General features: G+C 33.7%; 1 protein-coding gene across 3 annotated transcripts in view; it reads left to right on the top strand.

Moving 5' to 3' along the window:
- SPRED1 (sprouty related EVH1 domain containing 1) overlaps nucleotides 1-18,117 on the top strand; it is a gene marked incomplete at its 5' end in the record, with an annotated part of 84,470 nt that extends 66,353 nt beyond the window's left edge. For all 3 annotated transcript variants that reach the window (XM_081291299.1, XM_081291298.1, XM_081291297.1), the window contains 3 exons: nucleotides 3,472-3,630; nucleotides 12,890-12,991; nucleotides 15,991-18,117. In XM_081291299.1, the coding sequence (XP_081147425.1) occupies nucleotides 3,472-3,630; nucleotides 12,890-12,991; nucleotides 15,991-16,644 (915 nt within the window). In that variant the 3' untranslated portion in view covers nucleotides 16,645-18,117. The remainder of the gene's footprint in view (nucleotides 1-3,471; nucleotides 3,631-12,889; nucleotides 12,992-15,990) is intronic.
- Between the last annotated feature and the right edge of the window lie 1,823 nt (nucleotides 18,118-19,940).

Genomic DNA, 19,940 nt, shown 5'->3' with positions numbered 1-19,940 from the left:
ACCATCTTGAAAATAATTTTTATCATGAAAACTGGAACATGTATATATCCTGTAACCTAGCATTTCTATCCCTAGATATGTACCAGAGAAATTGTTGTGCATGTGTACTGTGAGGCCTATACAAGATTGTTCATAGCAACATTTTTGAAATAGCAAAAAATTAAAACAACCCAAATATCCAGAGACAGAGATTTGAGTAGGTGCATTATAGAGTTCTTATTGAGACTCTGCTACATATTAACTTTTATTTTAGGCAAATTACTTAATTCCCTTGAATTTTAGTTTTTTTGAAGTAGGAAGGATATCTATTTTAGAGGACTGTTGTGGGGATTTAATCAGTTAACATAAAGTACTTGGGACAATGTTGCATACATAGAAAATATTCAGTATGTGTTATTTGTCACTGCTACACAGTTGGTACACATCAATATAAATTTTACCCCAAAAAAATTGAGGCAAAAGTTAAGTCTCAGAATGACCCATGTTGGTGTATTAGTCAAATAAAACTCAAAAGCATCTGGAGCAATCTGTTGTTTAGATAATACTTAGGTAGTAAAACTGTAAAGAAGACTAAGAAAATGAAAATAATGACTTCAAGGTAGTTTTAACTACTGAAGCTCTAAGAGATAGAAAGGAAGAAGGTTTACATGGAAAAATCCAAGAGTGTTATTTAGTTGTGTTGATTATATTTACTTTTTAAAGTTGAGTCACAAATATACACATTCATTTCATTATATCATTATAGTGGGTATACCATAATTTTCTTAACCATTCCCTAATTATAGCACAAGTAGCTTGTTTTTTCCATGTAGATTGATTTAAATAATCCTTAGAGAAAATGCTTTATACCTAAAAGCTTTTCATTTTTAATACAAGATATTTTTCTTTTTTAGTTTTAAGAAATAGTAAGCATTTGTAATTTTGGTTGTTTGAAACTCTGTTCATAAATATTTTGTTCTTAAGGCATAGTCTAATATTTGAGCACAGGAATTTTGTTTTGGAATGTATTTGTAGTATATTGAGAAAATCCAAATAAAAATACCTTAATAGGAATTCATAAGTACTATAAAATATAAAATGAGTTCTGAAATGTCTATGCTTTTTAATTTCTCAAATGGCTAAAATGATATAAATGTTTTAAAAGCTGATACATTTATTTAAAATTGCTTTTTAGAAATAGCTGTTACAGATTTGACTTCTGTGTGTATAGAATTAACAATTCTCATGCCCATTTTCCTTATCACTATTTTTAGTATTGTCAATTTAATCTAAATTTTTAGTTTGGTGAAAAAAAGATATAATTAATAACAAAAAATCCATTCCCATTTTCCTTATCACTATTTTTAGCATTGTCAATTTAATCTAAATTTTTAGTTTGGTGAAAAAAAGATATAATTAATAACAAAAAATCCATTTTGCTAATTGAGAATTCTCTAAAATGTTAATTTGATTGTCTCAATTCAATGAAAACTTTGAATAGTTCCCTTTTAAAATAAATAAATATATCTAAATAAAATCTGTGTATATATAACTAGAATAGCCTGAGTTATTACAGTAAAATAGGATGGTTATTTGACCTTTTTATGTTTGTTCTGTTTATTTTAATTTACAATTCTTAAATGACTTTTTAGGCTATAATTCAATAAAAGACACCCTAATGAAAACTGTCTCCCTTTTATAGGCAGGCTTACTTCATGATTATCATTGTTGCTACTGTCACAATTCATACTTGTTTGTGGTTCCCTAATCTCAAGTGTTCCTGTTACCCTGATATAGAAACCAAATTTATAATGAAAAGAAATAGTGATTGAGAGAAGTTAGCTGTTTAAGTTCTGTATCTTAATTGGATGAGGCAGAATTTTTTGACCCTTTCTCTTAGACTTTGTGTTTTTTTTTCAGTGTTTTCTTCTATTCATTTTGTTCATGATTTCTGACAATTGACTCATGTATTTTCAGAAATCTCTAGAATAGAAAGTATATTTCTTGAATTTTTTTCTTTTCCCCAAATTGATTGTACATTTTGAAAGGACGGATACAAGTGTTTAGCCAATTCCTTTTCAATAATTTAGCATTAACTGTCTCAACATATTGGGGCATCTGATATGAAAATAAGGTAAAAATAGTGATTAACTGGTTTTAACATATTTAGTTTTAAGTGAGAGTAAATTCTTTAATATATTGTTTGAAATTTAGTTGCTTATTTCCTGATACAGTAACAGCTTTTAAGAGCATTTTCACTTTTATTATCTCACTAGGTCTTATGACAGCACAATGCCATGAATTAGTGTAGGAATTATAAATATTTTGTAATTGAAAAAATTGTGTGCCAAAGAAATTAAATGGCACAAAGCTGTTTTGTTCTAGAGCAAGAACTTGTATTTATAAGTTTAAAATCTCCTAGGGGCTTGGAGCATAGCTCAGTGGTAGAGCACTTGCCTAGCATTTTGAGGCCCTGAATTCAAATCTCACACCACAAAAGGTGGTAATTAAATAAAAAAATAAAATATCCCAGTCATTTTATGAATTGGTTAATTTTAGAAGTAATACCAACAAAAAAATTTTAAACCCTTTCTTAATTATAAAAAGAAAAGTTTATAAAGGTATGAACCTTTAAATTTGTTAGCCATATATTCTGAATTATTTTAGAATGAGTCTGTAAATATATTTCAGCCTTTTTTACTTGTCTATTGCTGTTTTCTCTCAAATAATTATACAACAGTGGAGAAAATTATAGCAGTTACCCCCCCACCCCCCTCACCCCGCTTTCTTTAAAAAGCTAAATGAATTAAAATAAAACCCTTCTAGGATTTTCTGGTTTGTAGTGTATTAAATTTCCCATTTAACATGTATTTATTTCATAGACAGTATTGTTCATGACCATTTGAAAGTATGTTTTTAGTGCTTGTCTTGTCTAACCATATTCCTCTACCTAAATCTCTTGTGCTGATTTCAACCCTTCTAAGTAAGCAGCAAATTCAGACAAATGGATTGATTCAAAAAGATATGGACTACTACCATCTTCCTTCTTTTTCTCCAGTTCTTGCTACCTAACTGCATACTTTTTATTTTTAACTTGCAAAATAAGACTCTAATTGAATAGTATTTTCTAATAATTTCTTTGGTTTTTTAGATTCAGATCATTATTACTATAACTAAAGGCTTTCTTCTGATTAGATGACTCTTCTACATGGTTACCTTCAATTCTTCCTAAGTTGTTTTCAATAAGAAAGCTTATTTTGCTCAGAAAGTTGATTTATTGTTTTTTTTTTTTTCTATTTCTTATTTATTTTAACATGGCTCCCTAATCATGTACCTTGGAACTTTTGGAATTGCCATTTATAGCAGTGAGGGTGGTATATACTTAATAATTTGCAAAATACTTGTTGTAATTAAAGTATCTTTTAAAGGATCTTCTTTTGTTAGATCTTTTTTTCCCCTGACAACTAATGAGTTGAGGGTTGTTCCCATTAGGCAACTGAAGAGGATACTTCCAGTTCTCTAGTGAAAGATCACCTTTTCCAGCAAGAGACAGTTGTTACCAGTGACCCTTACAGGGGCTCAAATATAAGACCATCTCCCTTTGAAGATTTGAATGCCAGAAGAGTCTACCTGCAAAGCCAAGCCAATCAGGTGAGAAAATAAATATTTTTCAGCATGTATAACATATGTGTAGAAATGGTATGTTTTAGAGAAGGATCTTAAGACCATCTTTCTTTACCAGTTAAAATAAACAAAAAGGCAAGAAAACCAGGAATATGATTTACAGTGAATCAAATCCAGAGTGTGACAGCAAACGTAGATCATATAATCCTATGTCAGTATGTAGTAAATGAAGCCATAAATTTTAAATGTTTTGGTGGCAAAGGTAAAAATGGGAAAAGTATTCAGAGAAATTTTCATTATCCAGAAGGAAAAAGCATCCTAGTCTTTTGAGAAGCAAGTTTCTCTATAAGAAACTTATCAGACATACTATTTTAAAAAAAATGTCATTGGTAAACATACATGTGGCAAATACACTGACACATTTCATAAGGTTGCTTCTTATAGCTTACCTCAAAAACTGCTAATGTATTTCTAAATCAGTTCAATGAAAGCATTTCCACTGGGCATTACATATGCAATCCGATTTTAGACAACCATTAGATCTAAAAGTGAAGCCTCAGTTGTGGAACATAATCCTATTTTTTGCTATTCACAGGTGATATCAAATCTATCAGAATATCTTCAATTCTCTTAGTGAGATAAACAAATATTTTTGTTATTGTTAAATAAGCATTTGAAACTGTTACCTTACGTGAACTCATGGGTTTTAAGTTATACCTGATATCTGTGTACAAAATCAAAGGTCACATATGTTTTTTGTTGTTGTTGTTGTTTTAATTTTTTTGTGGTTGTAGATGAACAGCATGCCTTTATTTTATTTTTGTATTTTTTTCATGTGGTGCTGAGGATCGAACCCAGTGCCTCCCATATCCAAGGCAAGCTCTGCCACTGAGCTACAGCCCCAGCCCCTACATGTGCTTTTAAAAATATTTTAAAATATCTATTCTTCTTGATAGATGATATTGAAAAGATGTACAATCGACCCTGTGAATAACAAAGGGTGAGGCAGTGGCCCCTACACAGTCAAAACTCCATATTTTGGCACAGTGTCACATGCCTATAATCCCAGCTGTTTGGGAACCTAAGGTAGGAGGATTGTGAGTTCAAAGCTAGCCTCAGCAACTTAGCAAAACCCTGTCTCAAAATAAAACACAAAAAGGGTTGGGTCAGGGATGTGGCTCAGTGTTCAAGTGCCCCTGGTTCAATCCCTGGTGCCAAAAAATAAAAACAAACACAAAGAACTCCATGTATACCTTTTTTTGTTTTGAGACAAGTTCTTGTCATGTTGCCTAGGCCAGTCTTGAATTTCTGGGCTCCAGTGATCCTACTGTCTCAGCTCAATACACCTCTCTGGGCTTTTTGAAACATGTTTTCCATTACCAAAAAGAGAGATCTTTAGTAAATGCAGATAGTTCTAGTTATATGGTCGGTTGGCAAAAATGAAGTGCTTAAGTTCTTGAACTTCAGGGTTTTTGTTCTTCCATTTTCTGGAATTTCATATTCATTTCTTCTTGTTGGATCACCAGATGATGGTAGCAGTGGTAAACTGACATTTACTATGTCCTGCCCTACTTAGTCCTGGGAATAAATGAATTCTAATCCCAAGGCTGGGATCAGTTGCTTTTGTCTCTGCCACTTGTGGTTTAAGATTTTTCTGGGTGTTTGTATTGGTGATTGAAGTTGCAGTGATACCATCATTGAGGTGGCTGCTGACCTGGGGTCTCACCTTGATTTTCCTTACCCTCTTCATTATCATCCTTTTCATTGGTGCAGAAAGGCACTATGTAATCATAGTTTATAACCTCGATACATATTCTGTCTCACTGGTTGTTGTTGTCATCCTTTACCTCTCCCTGCACAAGGAGATCCATAGGGTCTCTGTGTGTAGTATGGTGGAAACCTTTGTGTTTGGTGTGGCTGGTATTGTCAGGCCTGACTCAAGAGCATTTTCTAATCTCTCTTATTGCCCACTCTTACTCTTCTGGTAATTCAACTGGTAATTGTATGGAAGACTCCAACTACATGGATAGTGACTATAGTGATTATAGTCTGCTGCATGTTTACTGCCTTCACCTGGAACTCCACCAGATCTTGTAACATTTGCTGTCTCTACTCCCTTTTCTTCTTTGACAAAGTCAGACTCCACGGACTCAATATCTCCTGAACTATGAAGAAAGTTCCTGGGGTAGTCTTCATGGCAGACTGATTATATAACTATATCTTGCTTAGTATCAATTTTGTTAATGAAACCATATTTGTTTCTTACATTAAACTATTTTACTGTTCCCCAAACCTTTCTATGACTTTCTTGCACTGGGAGCAAACCAGCTGGGCCATCATTGTTCGTGGTGATGAACTTGGACTTGGCCAGCACTGAGGGTGGTGCCTGCTGGCTGCTTGGTCTTGGCCTCGCTGCTCATGGTTGCAGTGCTGATGACTAAGGCCATTGATACCGCCACTGTGCAGCAATGCCTTCTAGGGTATGATGTAACTAGGCCAGTGCCAGCAGTGGCAGACTACGTCAGATTCTCTGGGGTCTTCTGTCCACTCCTGCAACTGGTAGAATTCTTGATATAACTTGATTTCCCCCAAATTCAGCTACTAATAGCATGGTCTTGACTGGAAGCCTTACCTATAACATGAATAGTCATTTATACATTTTGTATGTTACATGTATTATATATGGTGAAAAACATGTAAGAATCACAAAGAGGCCACTATTTGCTAAAATATAGAATTTACTGGAGATAAGAGCTGCTTATATGGAAATGATTGGTATCAGAGTTAAGCAGATACTTGAAACACTTGCTCTCAAGGCAGTAGCAGTAAGAGTTAGCCACGAAGTTGTTACAGTAGTACAGTATTAGTACAGTCATTTTATATAGTAATGATTTAATATTGATGTGTCCATGAACTTGTTTACATTTGACGGAATGGTGCTATGCACAGTCCGTAAGTATATAAGTTTTTATAAATTTTGACTTTTTGTAATAGATTTGTGTATACTTAATGGTAGTAAATGATAAAATAGACTATCTTCTTCATACTTTATGTAATAATGACATACCTAACTTTTCCTAACTTTTTGATATTTCTAAAGCTATGGAGTTTATCTGTAAGCTCTTTTAAATTGTCACATCTCAGAAAAAGAAAAAAAAAATCTACGTAAAAGTGGACCCATATAGTTCAAACCCATGTTGTTCACAAGAAGAGTGGAGGATGAGTGTTTTAAATGGGGTGTTTTAGCTTGGACTGCAAAGATACAAACTAGGTGGCTCAAACAAAAAAAAAAAAATGTTTTTCTTTCAGTTTTAGCAGCTAGAAGGCTAAGGTCAGAGTTGCTACCATGGCTCTGTTCTGGTGAGGCTTTTTTTGCCATGTCCTTACTTGTCAGGATAAGAGAACCCAAGTCTGCTGGTGGCTCTCCTTACAAGGACACTGATCCCATCAGACCAGGGCCCTGCCCTCATTATCTATCTCTCAAAGTTGTGTCACCAAACAACCATGACCTTGGGGATTAGAAGTTTAATATCTGAACTTTAGGGAGACCCTTTCTGTCTGTAATAGGGAATCAAAGATGTGAATGCTCTGGTGGAAAGACAACATGGAGCATTAAAAAGGGAAAAAAAAAAAAACAACAGAAAGGACAAGGACCCAATAATTAGATGTTTATGTTGTGCAAAACACCTTAGGCTTTATTTAGGTTGTTTTACAAACCTGGTCTACAGTCATGTGCAAGAAGATACAGGAAACCACAGGCTAAACAAGAACATTTTATGGACTGTTGGTTTTACTCAAAAACAAAAATTCAAATTAGTCTTCCAGTTTACATTCCTACAAGTGGTAGAGGTTTCCCTAAACACATGGTATGGCACCCCACACACACATACCAGTATATCACATGCATCTCTGATTTGGTCTTCTTTATTACTTTGGGTAGAAGCAAAGTTATATTTTATTGTGATTTTTATTTATGTTTTCATAATTTAAATTATGAAATAATATTTATATTTTCATAATTATGAATCGGTTAATATACTTATTTACCACTTAGATACTTTCTCATAAAGTACCTTTTTGGGTCTTTAAGCACATCTTAAATTGAATTTTTGACTTTTTATTATTGATTCATAGGCATTGTTTGTAATTATTAAAGCTAAGTTCTTTGTTGAACATATGTATCACAATCTCTTTGTATCTTTGTATCTTTACCTATACATTGTGATGATATTAGTATCTATCTGCTGAAGTTATTATGAAAGTACAATGATTAAATATATTTATAAAGCACTTAGCAAAAAGTGTTTTGTTAAATAAAACAGTAGTATTCCTAGTCACTTATAATTGATACTTTTCCTTATCTCCCAGATTAATGTGACATAGAGAAACAAGGGTTTTTGTCTTGGTCCCTTTTGTGTTGCTATAACAAAATACCACCAACTAAGTAGTTTATAAAGAAAGGAAATTTATTTCTCATAGTTCTAAAGAATTTTAAATATCAAGGTGCCAGTGTCATGTGAAAGCCTTCTTGCTGTGTCATCCCATGGCAGAAGGCAAGAAGGTGAGAGGGTAAGAGAGAATAAGGGGAAGGAGACCAAATTCATCTTTTAATCAGGAACCTACTCCTGCAATTAAGGCATTCATCCACTTCTAAGATTAGAGCCCTTGTGACCTACTCATCTTTTAAAGGTACTTGTGCTTGTGTTGGGGATTAATTTCTAGCACATGAACTTTGTAGTATGTATTCATTCAAACCATAGCAGTGAAATTATATAAACTAAGTGTTCACACATATCTCAATTTAATAGGACTTAGAATGGAATGGTTTTTCTCTTTTAAAGTTACACATATAAGTAAATAAATAGTGTAGGAATTTCTTAACAGGACTAAAGCGCACTTATATTCAGCAAATACTGTTGGGATTTTATACCAGTCATCCATTTGCATGTGACCCAAAAGACATGAAAAATGAATTTCCATTGTACAGAATCTGGCCCTCAGCTTGCTGGTCAGAAGCTTCATTTTTTTCAAGACTAAAGTCATCTTTCAAAGATTTAAATAATTGATTTTAAGAAAATGATATGCAAAACTCAGAATGTAAAATTTAAACCACTAGTACTGTAGGTACATTTAACACAAGTTTGTACATTCTCTACATAAAATAGATATTCATGACGTACCAGATCATCTCTGAAAGCTAGTTTGGTGGGTATGAATGCTCAACAGAGTTAATTAATATGCCTTGAATATTTAGTTGTACTTTGGGGATAGTTTGATGAGTCCTTTTCTAAAAAAGAGGAACAGCCTTGTCAAAAGAACTAGACTATGGCTTTGCTGAACTATAAAGAGTCTTAACATTTTACCTTGGGTCAGAGACAAAGGATTTTATTACTTATAGCACAATATATAATAGCATGATATTCATGTTTGTGTTGGTCCCCCCACCCTTCCCACCACCACCACCACCACCAAGATCCATGAGAGTGATGCTCAGGAAGATGTTTACACAGTCAAGTCTTTTCTAATAGGCAATAAGACTGCCTGATTTACCTTGTGGAAGGAGATACTGTCTGTTTTTTTGATCACTGAACAAGCCTGTCTTCATAGGGGAATACTGTCTTCCAAAGGTTTCACTATATGCATGTCCTTGAAAAGATAAACTAAAACAAAGGCAGACAATGCCTATGTGCAGTAAGTAGATTTACAGAAATGAAACCTGTGGTGAATTGTTACCTAATGCTAGCTTAGGTTTTTCCTTCTAGTAATATTAATAAAACAATAACATTGTCAATGTTTTGTCTTTGATTATTTTGTATACATTGTGGACTGTTTAAATCCTTTGGATAAATAAATTGATTCAAAATGGTAACAGAGGCAGGTTTTAGTTGCAACGTATAGGGCTGAAAGCCATTATTTTTCTTACTTTCAAGTTTTTGAGGATCATTTCATTATAGACAAATAAGAGTGTGTTTGAGTAAGCTCATAATGAAAAATTTATATCACATTTAATACCTAAGAAACCATCAAAAAACTTATAAAGGAAGATCTCCAATTTATTCCCTTTCCTTCATTCTGAAGGTAACCATTACCTTGAATTTTATTTCTAATGGGCAATAAGACTGCCTGACTGCCTGATTTATCTTTTCTTTTTTTTTTTTAATCACTGAACAAGACTGTCTTCATAGGGAGAACACTATATTCCAACGGTCTCACTATATGCATATCCCTGAAAAGATAATCCTGAGTTTTCTCATGATTTCCACCACTTACATAGTTTTCTTCTGCCAGAGGATAAACCCGCTCTTTCTAGGTTTTTGTTGTTATTAGGCATAGTGCAGGTACAAACTTCTTGTCTATGTGCATGAAATTTCTTCAGGATGTATGGAAGTGAGCTTTTGATGATGTATTATTTTTTAAAAAACGGAAATAAATTAACTATTCAGTTGATTTGTGCCATGTATACAGGGGATAGTGGAAACAGTGGTTGTTTCTTACAAATCAGCTTTAAATACCTACTCTAACCTGATTGCCGAGTAATAAAATTTTCATTATCAACTTCTTGTGTATTTTGAGTACAAATCCTTCTTAAGTTTTATTTGTGGCTAGCATCTCCTAGTTAGTGATTGTTAATTTTACTCTTATGTTCAGTATTTTAGTGAGCAGACATTCTAGTTTAAGCTTTGTCTTTTAATCTAATTTGAACTGATTTTTTTTATGCTAGGGATCCAGTCCTCTCTGTAACTACTTGTTGATTAACAGTGTCATTTGTCATGTATCAAGTCTCCATGTATGTTTGGATCTGTTTCTTGTCTCTCTAAACTGATTGGTTGGTCTCCTGTCTGTCATTGCATTAGTCTTTACTATGCAATTGCTGTAGTTCTATAATAAGTCTTAATATATATGTACAGCAAATGCTCTTACTTTGTTTTTCCTTTGAGGTCTTTATTTGACTGCTTGACCTTTCATAAAATTTAGAATCAGTTTGTCAAGTTTGATGAAAAATATTTTTGTGGTTTATGTTCAAATTACACTGAATTTGTGTATTAGCTTAAGGGAAGCTACAGTTTTATCCATGAGTATGATATATCCCTCTATTTAGTTCTCTCTCTCTTTTAAAAATATTTTTTAATTGTCAACGGATCATTTATTTGTTTATTTGCGGTGCTGAGGATTGAACTCAGGGCCTCACAAATGCCAGGAAAGCACTATACCACTGAGCCACAAACCCAACCCTAGTTCTCTCTTAATAAAACTTTGCATTTTCTTTATGAGGATTTTCCTATTTTAAAAAATCTGTTATCTTTTATAATCTTTTCTTCTTTCATATCATTTTGTTGTCATTTTAAATGGAATCCTTTAATTTTTTTTTTTGTTGTTGTTGTTGTTGTGACCAACTTTGAAGAAGCACCTCCTGTGTATATCTCAGCTGATAAATTCTTCTGAAGACTATAAAATAGTTTTGGTTCTCAGTGCTTTAAAAAGCAATAGTTAGTTGTGTGTATCTTACAACATCTGTGTTTAATAAGTGTATAGACAGCATCCATTTGTCTTATCACTTACGGATCATGTGGGAGGCCTAATAATTATAAACTGTTGACTCAGGTAGATTTCACAGTTAAATCTGTTTAAGTAGTACATGTGACTTTTTTCTGAGACAGTAAAATTTAGGTGATAAGTGAAAAAGTAGACATCCTTGCTTCTTAAAGTATAGGAATGTGTATTTAATATATAAGTTGAAGTCATTAACTTTTATCAGGAAAAAAATTGTTTCTTTTTGGTGGTGGTGGTGGTAGTTGTACTTGACCAAATACTTAACTCATTCTGTGTTTACGTCAAGCCCAGTTTCCTTCATGAAGCCTTTCTACACTATTTAATCCATGGTGAATTTTTTCCATTAATTCCTGAATCCTTATATGTTTTACCTATAAGTATACAAAAGTATCTGTAATGTATCACTAACTGTAAGAAAAATCAAGAAAAGCATTCCATTTGTATTTAAAACTTTTAAAGATGTACATGTTTGTGTGTGTAAATTTGTGGAAGAATTCACTAAAAATTGTTTTTTATAAGTTAACTTCTAGGATGGGGGCCAAACATCTAATATGGAAGATTTTTATTGTATGTACTTCAATACTGTTTGAAAAATTTGCCATGTTACTTGTATTATTTTTTATTTTCAAGGTTATAGTCTTATTAATAGTAGGATTTGGATCAAAATAATCCAGGAAAATAATCAATAAGAGAATAAGATTACTGCAGTATTGATAATTATTGAAGCTAGGTGGTAGATGTGGAAATTCATTTATAATAATTTTTCATTATAAAATTATAAAAATTAAGCTTTGGTAACTTTCAGCTATAAAATCTGGCTCCAATCCCAAAAACCCAAATGCCGAATGTTTTCTTTGATGTAAGGAGGCTGATTCACAGTGGGATAAGGGAGCAAGGGAGGAATAGACAAACTCTAGATAGGACAGAGGGGTTAGAGGGGAAGGGAGGGGGCATGGGGTTAGAAATGATGGTAGAATGTGATGATCATTATTATCCAAAGTACATATATGAAGACACGAATTGGTGTGAATATACTTTGTATACAACCAGAGATATGAAAAATTGTGCTTTATATGTGTAATAAAAATTGTAATGCATTCCACTGTCATATTAAAAAAAAAAAAAAATCTAGCTCCAAAATGGGCTTTGCAATTCAAACAACTAAGAAATGTCCCTATCATTCATATATATATATATATATATATATATATATATATATATATATATATATATTATTCATATATCATTAAGTCATCCTTTTAAATATACAATTTGTTGGTTTTTAGTAAATTCATAAGACTGTGCCACCATCGCCATTATTGAATTCCAGGAAATTTTCATTCCCCCCCCCAAATTTCGTACCAATTAGCAGTCATTGCCACTCCATCTTTTCCTTCAGTCCTTATCAATCACTATTATAACATAATATCAATATTTTATTCCTTTTTTAGCTGAGGAATATTCCACTATATGGATTGCCACATTTTGTTTATACATTCATCAGTTGATAGATATATTTGGGTGATTTCTACTTTTTTGAGTACTTGTTAATTGGTGAATGTAATGCATACATTTTAAAATGTATAGGAAAATAGCTTTTTTAAAAAAAATTAAGGTGAGGGGAATTACAATACCTTTTATAAAACCATTTTGAAAATGTGCACTGTGTATGGTTTCATTAAGAGCAAGAAATTCATTCTGTCATCACTTACATAAGACACTGTTTGTATTTTAGATAACATTTGGGCAGCCAGGCCTAGACATTCAGAGCAGAAGTGTGGAATATGTACAGCGGCAAATACCCAAGGAATGTGGAAGCTTAAAGTCCCAAAACAGGGTAAGTAATATCTTCTGCAATGAAATATAGGCAATTAGCATATAGGTGAAGTTTTCTAGTCATTTGAATTCTCCATATAGTTGAAATAATTTCAATGTATAAATTTGCTTCATATTTACTTACAAACCCTGTTATTTAAACTCCATCCAAAATTTTTCTTTTGAATTTGTATGTATATCGGATAGGACCAATAAGAATAATATAGTGTTAATTTAGTGGACTTCACCCATCAGCCCACCCTTAGCCCAGACTTGGAATTTAATCCCAGTTTCAAATATCTGTAGAATAAAAGATTGCCCCAAACTGGATTAGACACTTGTTTGTACACTAGTCCTTGTATCCTGGAACTAGAACTAGGTAATACAGATTTGACTACTAGAAAACCATCTCCTTTGTGGGTGGTGGGTAGGGTCAAAAGACAGTTTTGTTCCTCAACCCCAAAAAGTCATCTACTCATGAGTTAGATACAAAGAGAAGACAAATGAGAGAAAGAGAGATGGGGTTGGTGTGTAAGTCATTTTTTAGGGATTTTTCTGTATAGCTGAGCTATGTATATTCTTATATTAGTTTGAGGGGGCTGCCAGGGTGAAATACCACAGACAAAGTGGCTAAAATAGTAGTTTTATTTTCTCACAGTTTTTGAGGCTGAATTTCAAGATCAAGGTCAAGGGGTTGGTATGTTTAGTTTCTTCTAAGCCCCTTTTCTTTGACTTATTGATGGTTACCATCTCATGTGGTTTTTCTTCTACACATGCTTCCCTACTATATCTCTCTGTGTGTCCAGATTTCCTCTTACAAGGCCACCAGTAAGACTGGTTAAGCTCTACCCTGATTCCTTATTTTAAGGAATCTCAATATCTCTCTCTCTCTCTCTCTCTCTCTCTCTCTCTCTCTCTCTCTCTCTCTCTCTCTCATTTCTTTAAAAGCCCTGTCTCCAAATATCATATTCTGATGTTAAGGCCTCAACATATGAATTGGGGAAGGATATGATTCAGCCCATAATATGCTTCCCACTGGCTCCAAAGTTCATGCCTTCTTACATACAAAATACACATGCCTTTATTTCTGTGGTCCCACAGTCTTAACAGATTCCAGTATCTACTCTAATTGCCAAATTTCTTCTAAATAGCATCTCTGCCAGTTGTGGGTGTGTTGAGGTATGCTTCATTTTGAGACAGATTTCCCTGCCACCTGTCAGCCTGTGATACTAGACAAGTTATTGCTTCTAAAGTATAGTTGATAGGAAAGGCATAGGGTAGACATTCCCATTCAAAATGAGAGAAACTGAAATGAAGAAAATCGTCATATGAGTCCTAAGCAAGTCTAAACCTGATGGGAAGTTTCATTAGGTTTTAAGACTTGAGATTAATTCTCCTTAGCTTTATGCTCTGTCCTGTAGGCCCACTGGGATGGTGATCCTACACCCAGCCCTAGGTATAAACTTCCCCTCCACGGCCTTGCACTGCTACTGCATGGCCCACTAAAACTCAGAAGTTAGCTTCATCCTCTGGAACTCAGAGGGAACAGTCCTACTTCAGGATCCTCCTTCTCTTTTGAGACATGACATGTCATGAACATGACACTTGTTCACAGCCACATAACTCTTGGCACATTCTGTAGAATCCCACAAGTCCTACAGCCATTCTTTGTTTCATCTTGCTTCTGTCCCTTTACATCCAAATTGGCAACATCTTGCTTTATCCTATGATCATCCAGCCACACCCTTAGTATTCTCTTTAGAACACACCTTGCTTAGAAAGTTCCTCTGCTGAATGTTCATGTATATCTCTCCTACCTTCAAAAAAATACTAAAACACAATTCATCCAGGTTCTTTGTTATTTTATACCAAGGATTGCCTTTCTTCCAATGTCCAGTAATGTGTTCAGTTCCATCTTAAACCCTACCAGATGGACCTTTAAGTCCATGTTTCTACCAGTTGTCTCTTCAAGGCTCTTTCTAACGTCCATCTTAAAATTTTGTCAGCTTCTGGGGCTGGGGATGTGGCTCAAGCGGTAGCGCGCTCGCCTGGCATGCGTGCGGCCCAGGTTCAATCCTCAGCATCACATACAAACAAAGATGTTGTGTCGGCCGAAAAACTAAAAAATAAATATTAAAATTCCCTCTCTCGAAATGAACTACAGTAGATGGGGTAGAGAGAGAAGTTGGGAGGGGAGGGGAGGGGGGATAGTAGGGGATAGGAAAGGTAGCAGAATACAACAATTACTAATAGGGCATTTTGTAAAATTGTGGATGTGTAACCGACGTGATTCTGCAATCTGCATTGGGGGTAAAATTGGGGGTTCATAACCCACTTCAATCTAATATATGAAATATGATATGTCAAAAGCTTTGTAATGTTGTGAACAACCAATAAAAAATTAAAAAAAAAAATAAAATAAAATAAAATTCCCTCTCTCTCTCTCTCTCTTTCAGACTCTCTCCCTCCCTCCCCCGTCTTTAAAAAAAAAATTTAAAAAAAAGAAACAAAATTTTTGTCAGCTTCTACCCATTACTCAGTTCCAAAACCATTTCCACATTTTCAAGATATTTATTATAGTGGCATGTCATTTCCTGGCATGAAAGTCTGTAAGAAGGTTCTCCAGAGAAACAGATTGAGTAGGATTTTGTTTTAATGAATTGGTTCATGCCACTATGGAAATACAGATCTCAAATTTTCAGGGTAAACTATGTCAGGCTGAAGACCCAAGGAAGAGTTGCAATCTGAGTCCAAAGGCAGCCTGCTAGCAGAGTTTTTCTTGTCTGGGGAAAGGAATATTTGTTCTATTAAAGCCTTCAGCTGATTAGATGAGGTCCACCCACATCATAGAAGGTACTGTGCTTAGCTCACAGTCCATCAATGAAAATATTGTTCTTACCCCCCCAAAAATCACTGAAACACTTAGAACAATATTTAAACAAATACCTGGGCATTGTCACTCCATCAAATTGACACCTAAAATTAACTGCTGTAGTCCTTACTGTATTTTTTGTTTTTTAGGTCCCTTTGAAATCAATCAGACATGTCAGCTTTCAAGATGAGGATGAGATTGTCAGAATAAACCCTCGAGATATCTTAATACGTCGGTATGCAGACTACAGACATCCTGACATGTGGAAAAATGATTTGGAGAGAGATGATACTGACTCCAATATTCACTTTCCTAAACCGGACAGTAAAAAGTCAGACTATCTCTACTCTTGTGGGGATGAGACTAAGTTAAGTTCACTCAAAGACTCTGTGGTATTTAAGACACAGCCTTCTTCCTCATTAAAAATTAAGAAGTCAAAACGAAGAAAAGAGGATGGTGAACGTTCTCGCTGCGTATACTGCCAGGAAAGGTTTAATCATGAAGAAAATGGCAGGGGAAAATGTCAGGATGCTCCAGATCCTATTAAAAGATGCATATATCAAGTTAGTTGTATGCTCTGTGCAGAGAGCATGTTGTATCATTGTATGTCAGACTCAGAGGGAGATTTTTCTGATCCCTGTTCATGTGACACTAGTGATGACAAGTTCTGCTTACGATGGTTAGCCCTGGTAGCTTTGTCTTTCATTGTACCATGTATGTGCTGCTACGTCCCTTTGAGAATGTGCCATCGCTGTGGTGAGGCATGTGGGTGCTGTGGTGGGAAACATAAAGCTGCTGGATGAAATGATCCAGTGCCAAAAGGAGCTTAAAATCTTTGTTTCCAGGAATTAGCTAACTTGGTTTTGTGGAAGCTTTTGGCAAGCAATATGGAATCTTGCCTGGTATCACTGGGGCCACATGTGGAAGAAGCAGAACTCGTCAGTTCTTGGCATTTCACAGATGCTAGCCATGCATTTTTTTCCTTGAGTGCATGGCATGTTTCGTTACAGGTTGTATAGTATTTGCAGAAGGAAATCATTTTTGGCTATTGACTATAAAAAGTCAGCATAAATATGATCCAACAAAAAGGGATTAATTTTTGGCATTTTTGTATATTTATGCATTAGGTGATGGGAATTTAAAGGTTTGAATTCATGAACTAAAAATAAAAATGCACTAGGGGACAGTTGATTTCAATCTAAGAAAAGTTAACACTTGGGAATTATAAGAAGTAAAATAAGTGCAACTAAATCATTTATTAGTTGTTTTTCTGAAAGCAGTTTTTATGTATAAATAACAAAATGTTTATATTTAACTAAATGTAAGGTACGAATTATTACATATTAAACCTTTCTTGCCCTTCCTAATTCTGAAGTAGATACACATTTATCTACTGTCACATTCCATATATTTTGAATATTTAACTCATCTAGTTAATAACATTTTTATTCCATGTGAATGATTTGATATTTTCATCCTTGATTATCTTTGGCTACAGTTTATATTGAGTTATATCTGTACATTCTGGTAATCTAAAAACCTTTAAGATATTCTAATAGCCTTGTGTGACCAACATTTTTTTAAAGCACAGATGTAATTGTCTAATGTTCTGATGGGAACTTAACCCTTATTTTTATATAAAAAGAGACTGAGTAAACAGAAAATTTAAGGGTTTTGGTTGTTTTGTTTTGTTTTGTTTTGTTTTGTTTTGTGTGGTATTCAACCAGCAAGTTGTTTTCTTTCAGAGTTTCCTCCTTCAAAAAATAATATTGCAAAAACAAACGTTTTACAAGGCAAAAAGTGTAAATGCATAGTTGGTGTAAAACAGTTTCCTCTTGAAATCTCCATTTATTATTCTGCTACTCCGAAATATGTTCAGCTGCATTACTAATGTTTTAGCTTACTCCTCAGTACTTACTATTCATATAACACTGATCTTTCTCAGCTATATTTTTTTTATTTAAACTGGCCGAAAACAAAATTATTTTGTTAAAATGTATGCTAACGTATCCCAGGAAAGTATTTAATCCAACATCATTGTGAATGAAATATTTTGTAGATATAAATTTTATTTCTTTTGCAGAGCATTGTATTACTGCTGTTTAATTCACAAAGTAGTAGGATATGTGTTCCAACATACCATTTTAAAATACCATGGGGTCACTTTTTTTTTTTTTTAAACATCAAAACTAACCAAATGAGGAATTCTTTAAGAACATTCCCTTACAGGAATAAAATTGAGACGTGTGCCTTTTTTTTTTTTTTTTTAATTAATGGCTCGAAGTACTAGAGGTGATAGAAATTAAAATCACACTACCATTTGAAGCTCATTTTCTATGCAGGTTTTAAATGTCATTTATATCTCATTTGTTTTACATATCAAACTTAAGCTTGTGTTAGCATTCTTCTTTTGCCCCCTATCAAACTGAACAATGTATATAACACTATCTTGTCTGTAAAATACTTTTTTTAAAAAAAAAAAGAAAGCATTTATATTTATATGACAGCTTGAACTGACAACATTGTGTACATAGATCATCTTGAAGTATTATTTCACATTGAAAAGAAGAAAATTATATTGTTAACTGTAGATGTTATGAAGAAGAGGTTATTTCTAGTTTTGTACTAAAAATCAATTGGATGAACTAAATCCAAAACATGACCTTGTAGCAGCAGTTTTAAGTCTTATTTTTACTGTTTATATATTTGAATGCTGCTACACCTGGTGATCTTCATCCCTGAAGTTTTCAGCTAAACTTGGTTTCCTAGAATAGACTGTTAACTTTCAAAATTCCTTTTTATGGATGAAATGGAAATACTGGTTCTCTTTTTGAATGAATTTTCATATTTGTAAGTACTGAGTTTTTAATTCAGGTTTGAGCGAGGTGTGAATGACTGAAGAAAATAACTTGCTGGCTATATAGGAAAATGCTGTGGAAATGAACTATGTATATACTTCTGGGAAGAACAAATTTAATCATTTCTTCTGTTAAGCACTAATCAGTATAGTGCAACTCCTGGTTCTGTACTGTATTTTATATGCAACATATATGCTTTAATATTTTAATGTTTGTGCATTAATATTTTCAATTTGTTTAACCACTTTGCTGCTAAGATTTTGCCGTCCCATCCCCATTTTTTCCTTTACAGTTTTAAACAAGTTTCTTCATTAAAAACTATGGTGATGAAATTGGTTCTTATTTCACCTTGGATCTTTATAACTAACATACTCAGTTTCCAAATCAGTCTAGGAAACAAAAACTGATAATGTAGTGTATCTGTATCCCTATGTGGAAATTTTCTCTTTGGAGTAGTTGAGAATTCCTATGTGCAAACAAATGGATAGTTTAAATCTCTGATTCTCAAATGTGTATAGGTACATTCAGAAACTTGTTTCCATTCTCTATACAGATTTGGCACTGCCGTTTGGCATTTCTTCTAAAACTTTTTTATCTGATTGTATAAGCAAATGGCTCAACAAAACTGTTAAAGTAAACACTAAAAATGAGATCATCTAAGTGGCATGATAAGAAAGAATTTGGCCTGATGAGTTTGTTTTGTTTGGAACTGATAGTTTTCAAATGATAATCTGGATCATTTATTTCCATGTGTGGAACTTCAGCACCACCTACTGGATAATATCCAGACCAGAGAAAAAGATGGCAATAGGCATCTGCAGGGTTCATTCACTACCACCAGTAAAGGGCTAGTCAAGTGGTGGCCACCTCCTACAGGGAAACCAGGAGTAAGAAATATCTCAAAGGAACTGTAAAATGATTCTTTTCTCTAATTAATTTTGTTGGTCACTGAAAGATTTTAAGCACTTTTTTCTTACATATCCTGTTTTAAAATATTTATTGCTATTTGGAGCTGGCAATCAAACTTAATGGATATGCTGAGGCATTTATAGAACCAGTTCCTTTAACTTGGAAGCCATTACCAAAATGGTATTTTTCCCTCCCATTGTCAGTCAGGGAGAATTTTTTTATATATAAATAGATAAACGTAACCACCTGTATTTTATCATGACAACTTTAAAGAAAGTGTGTGCATGTTTCTGAGACAAAGATGGGGCAGGGATTAAAATTTAAAGGGAAAA

This window comes from Spermophilus citellus (genome assembly GCF_964194105.1).
Source record: "Spermophilus citellus genome assembly, chromosome: 4".
Lineage (NCBI taxonomy): Eukaryota > Metazoa > Chordata > Mammalia > Rodentia > Sciuridae > Spermophilus > Spermophilus citellus.
This window is presented reverse-complemented; position numbering and strand designations above follow the sequence as displayed.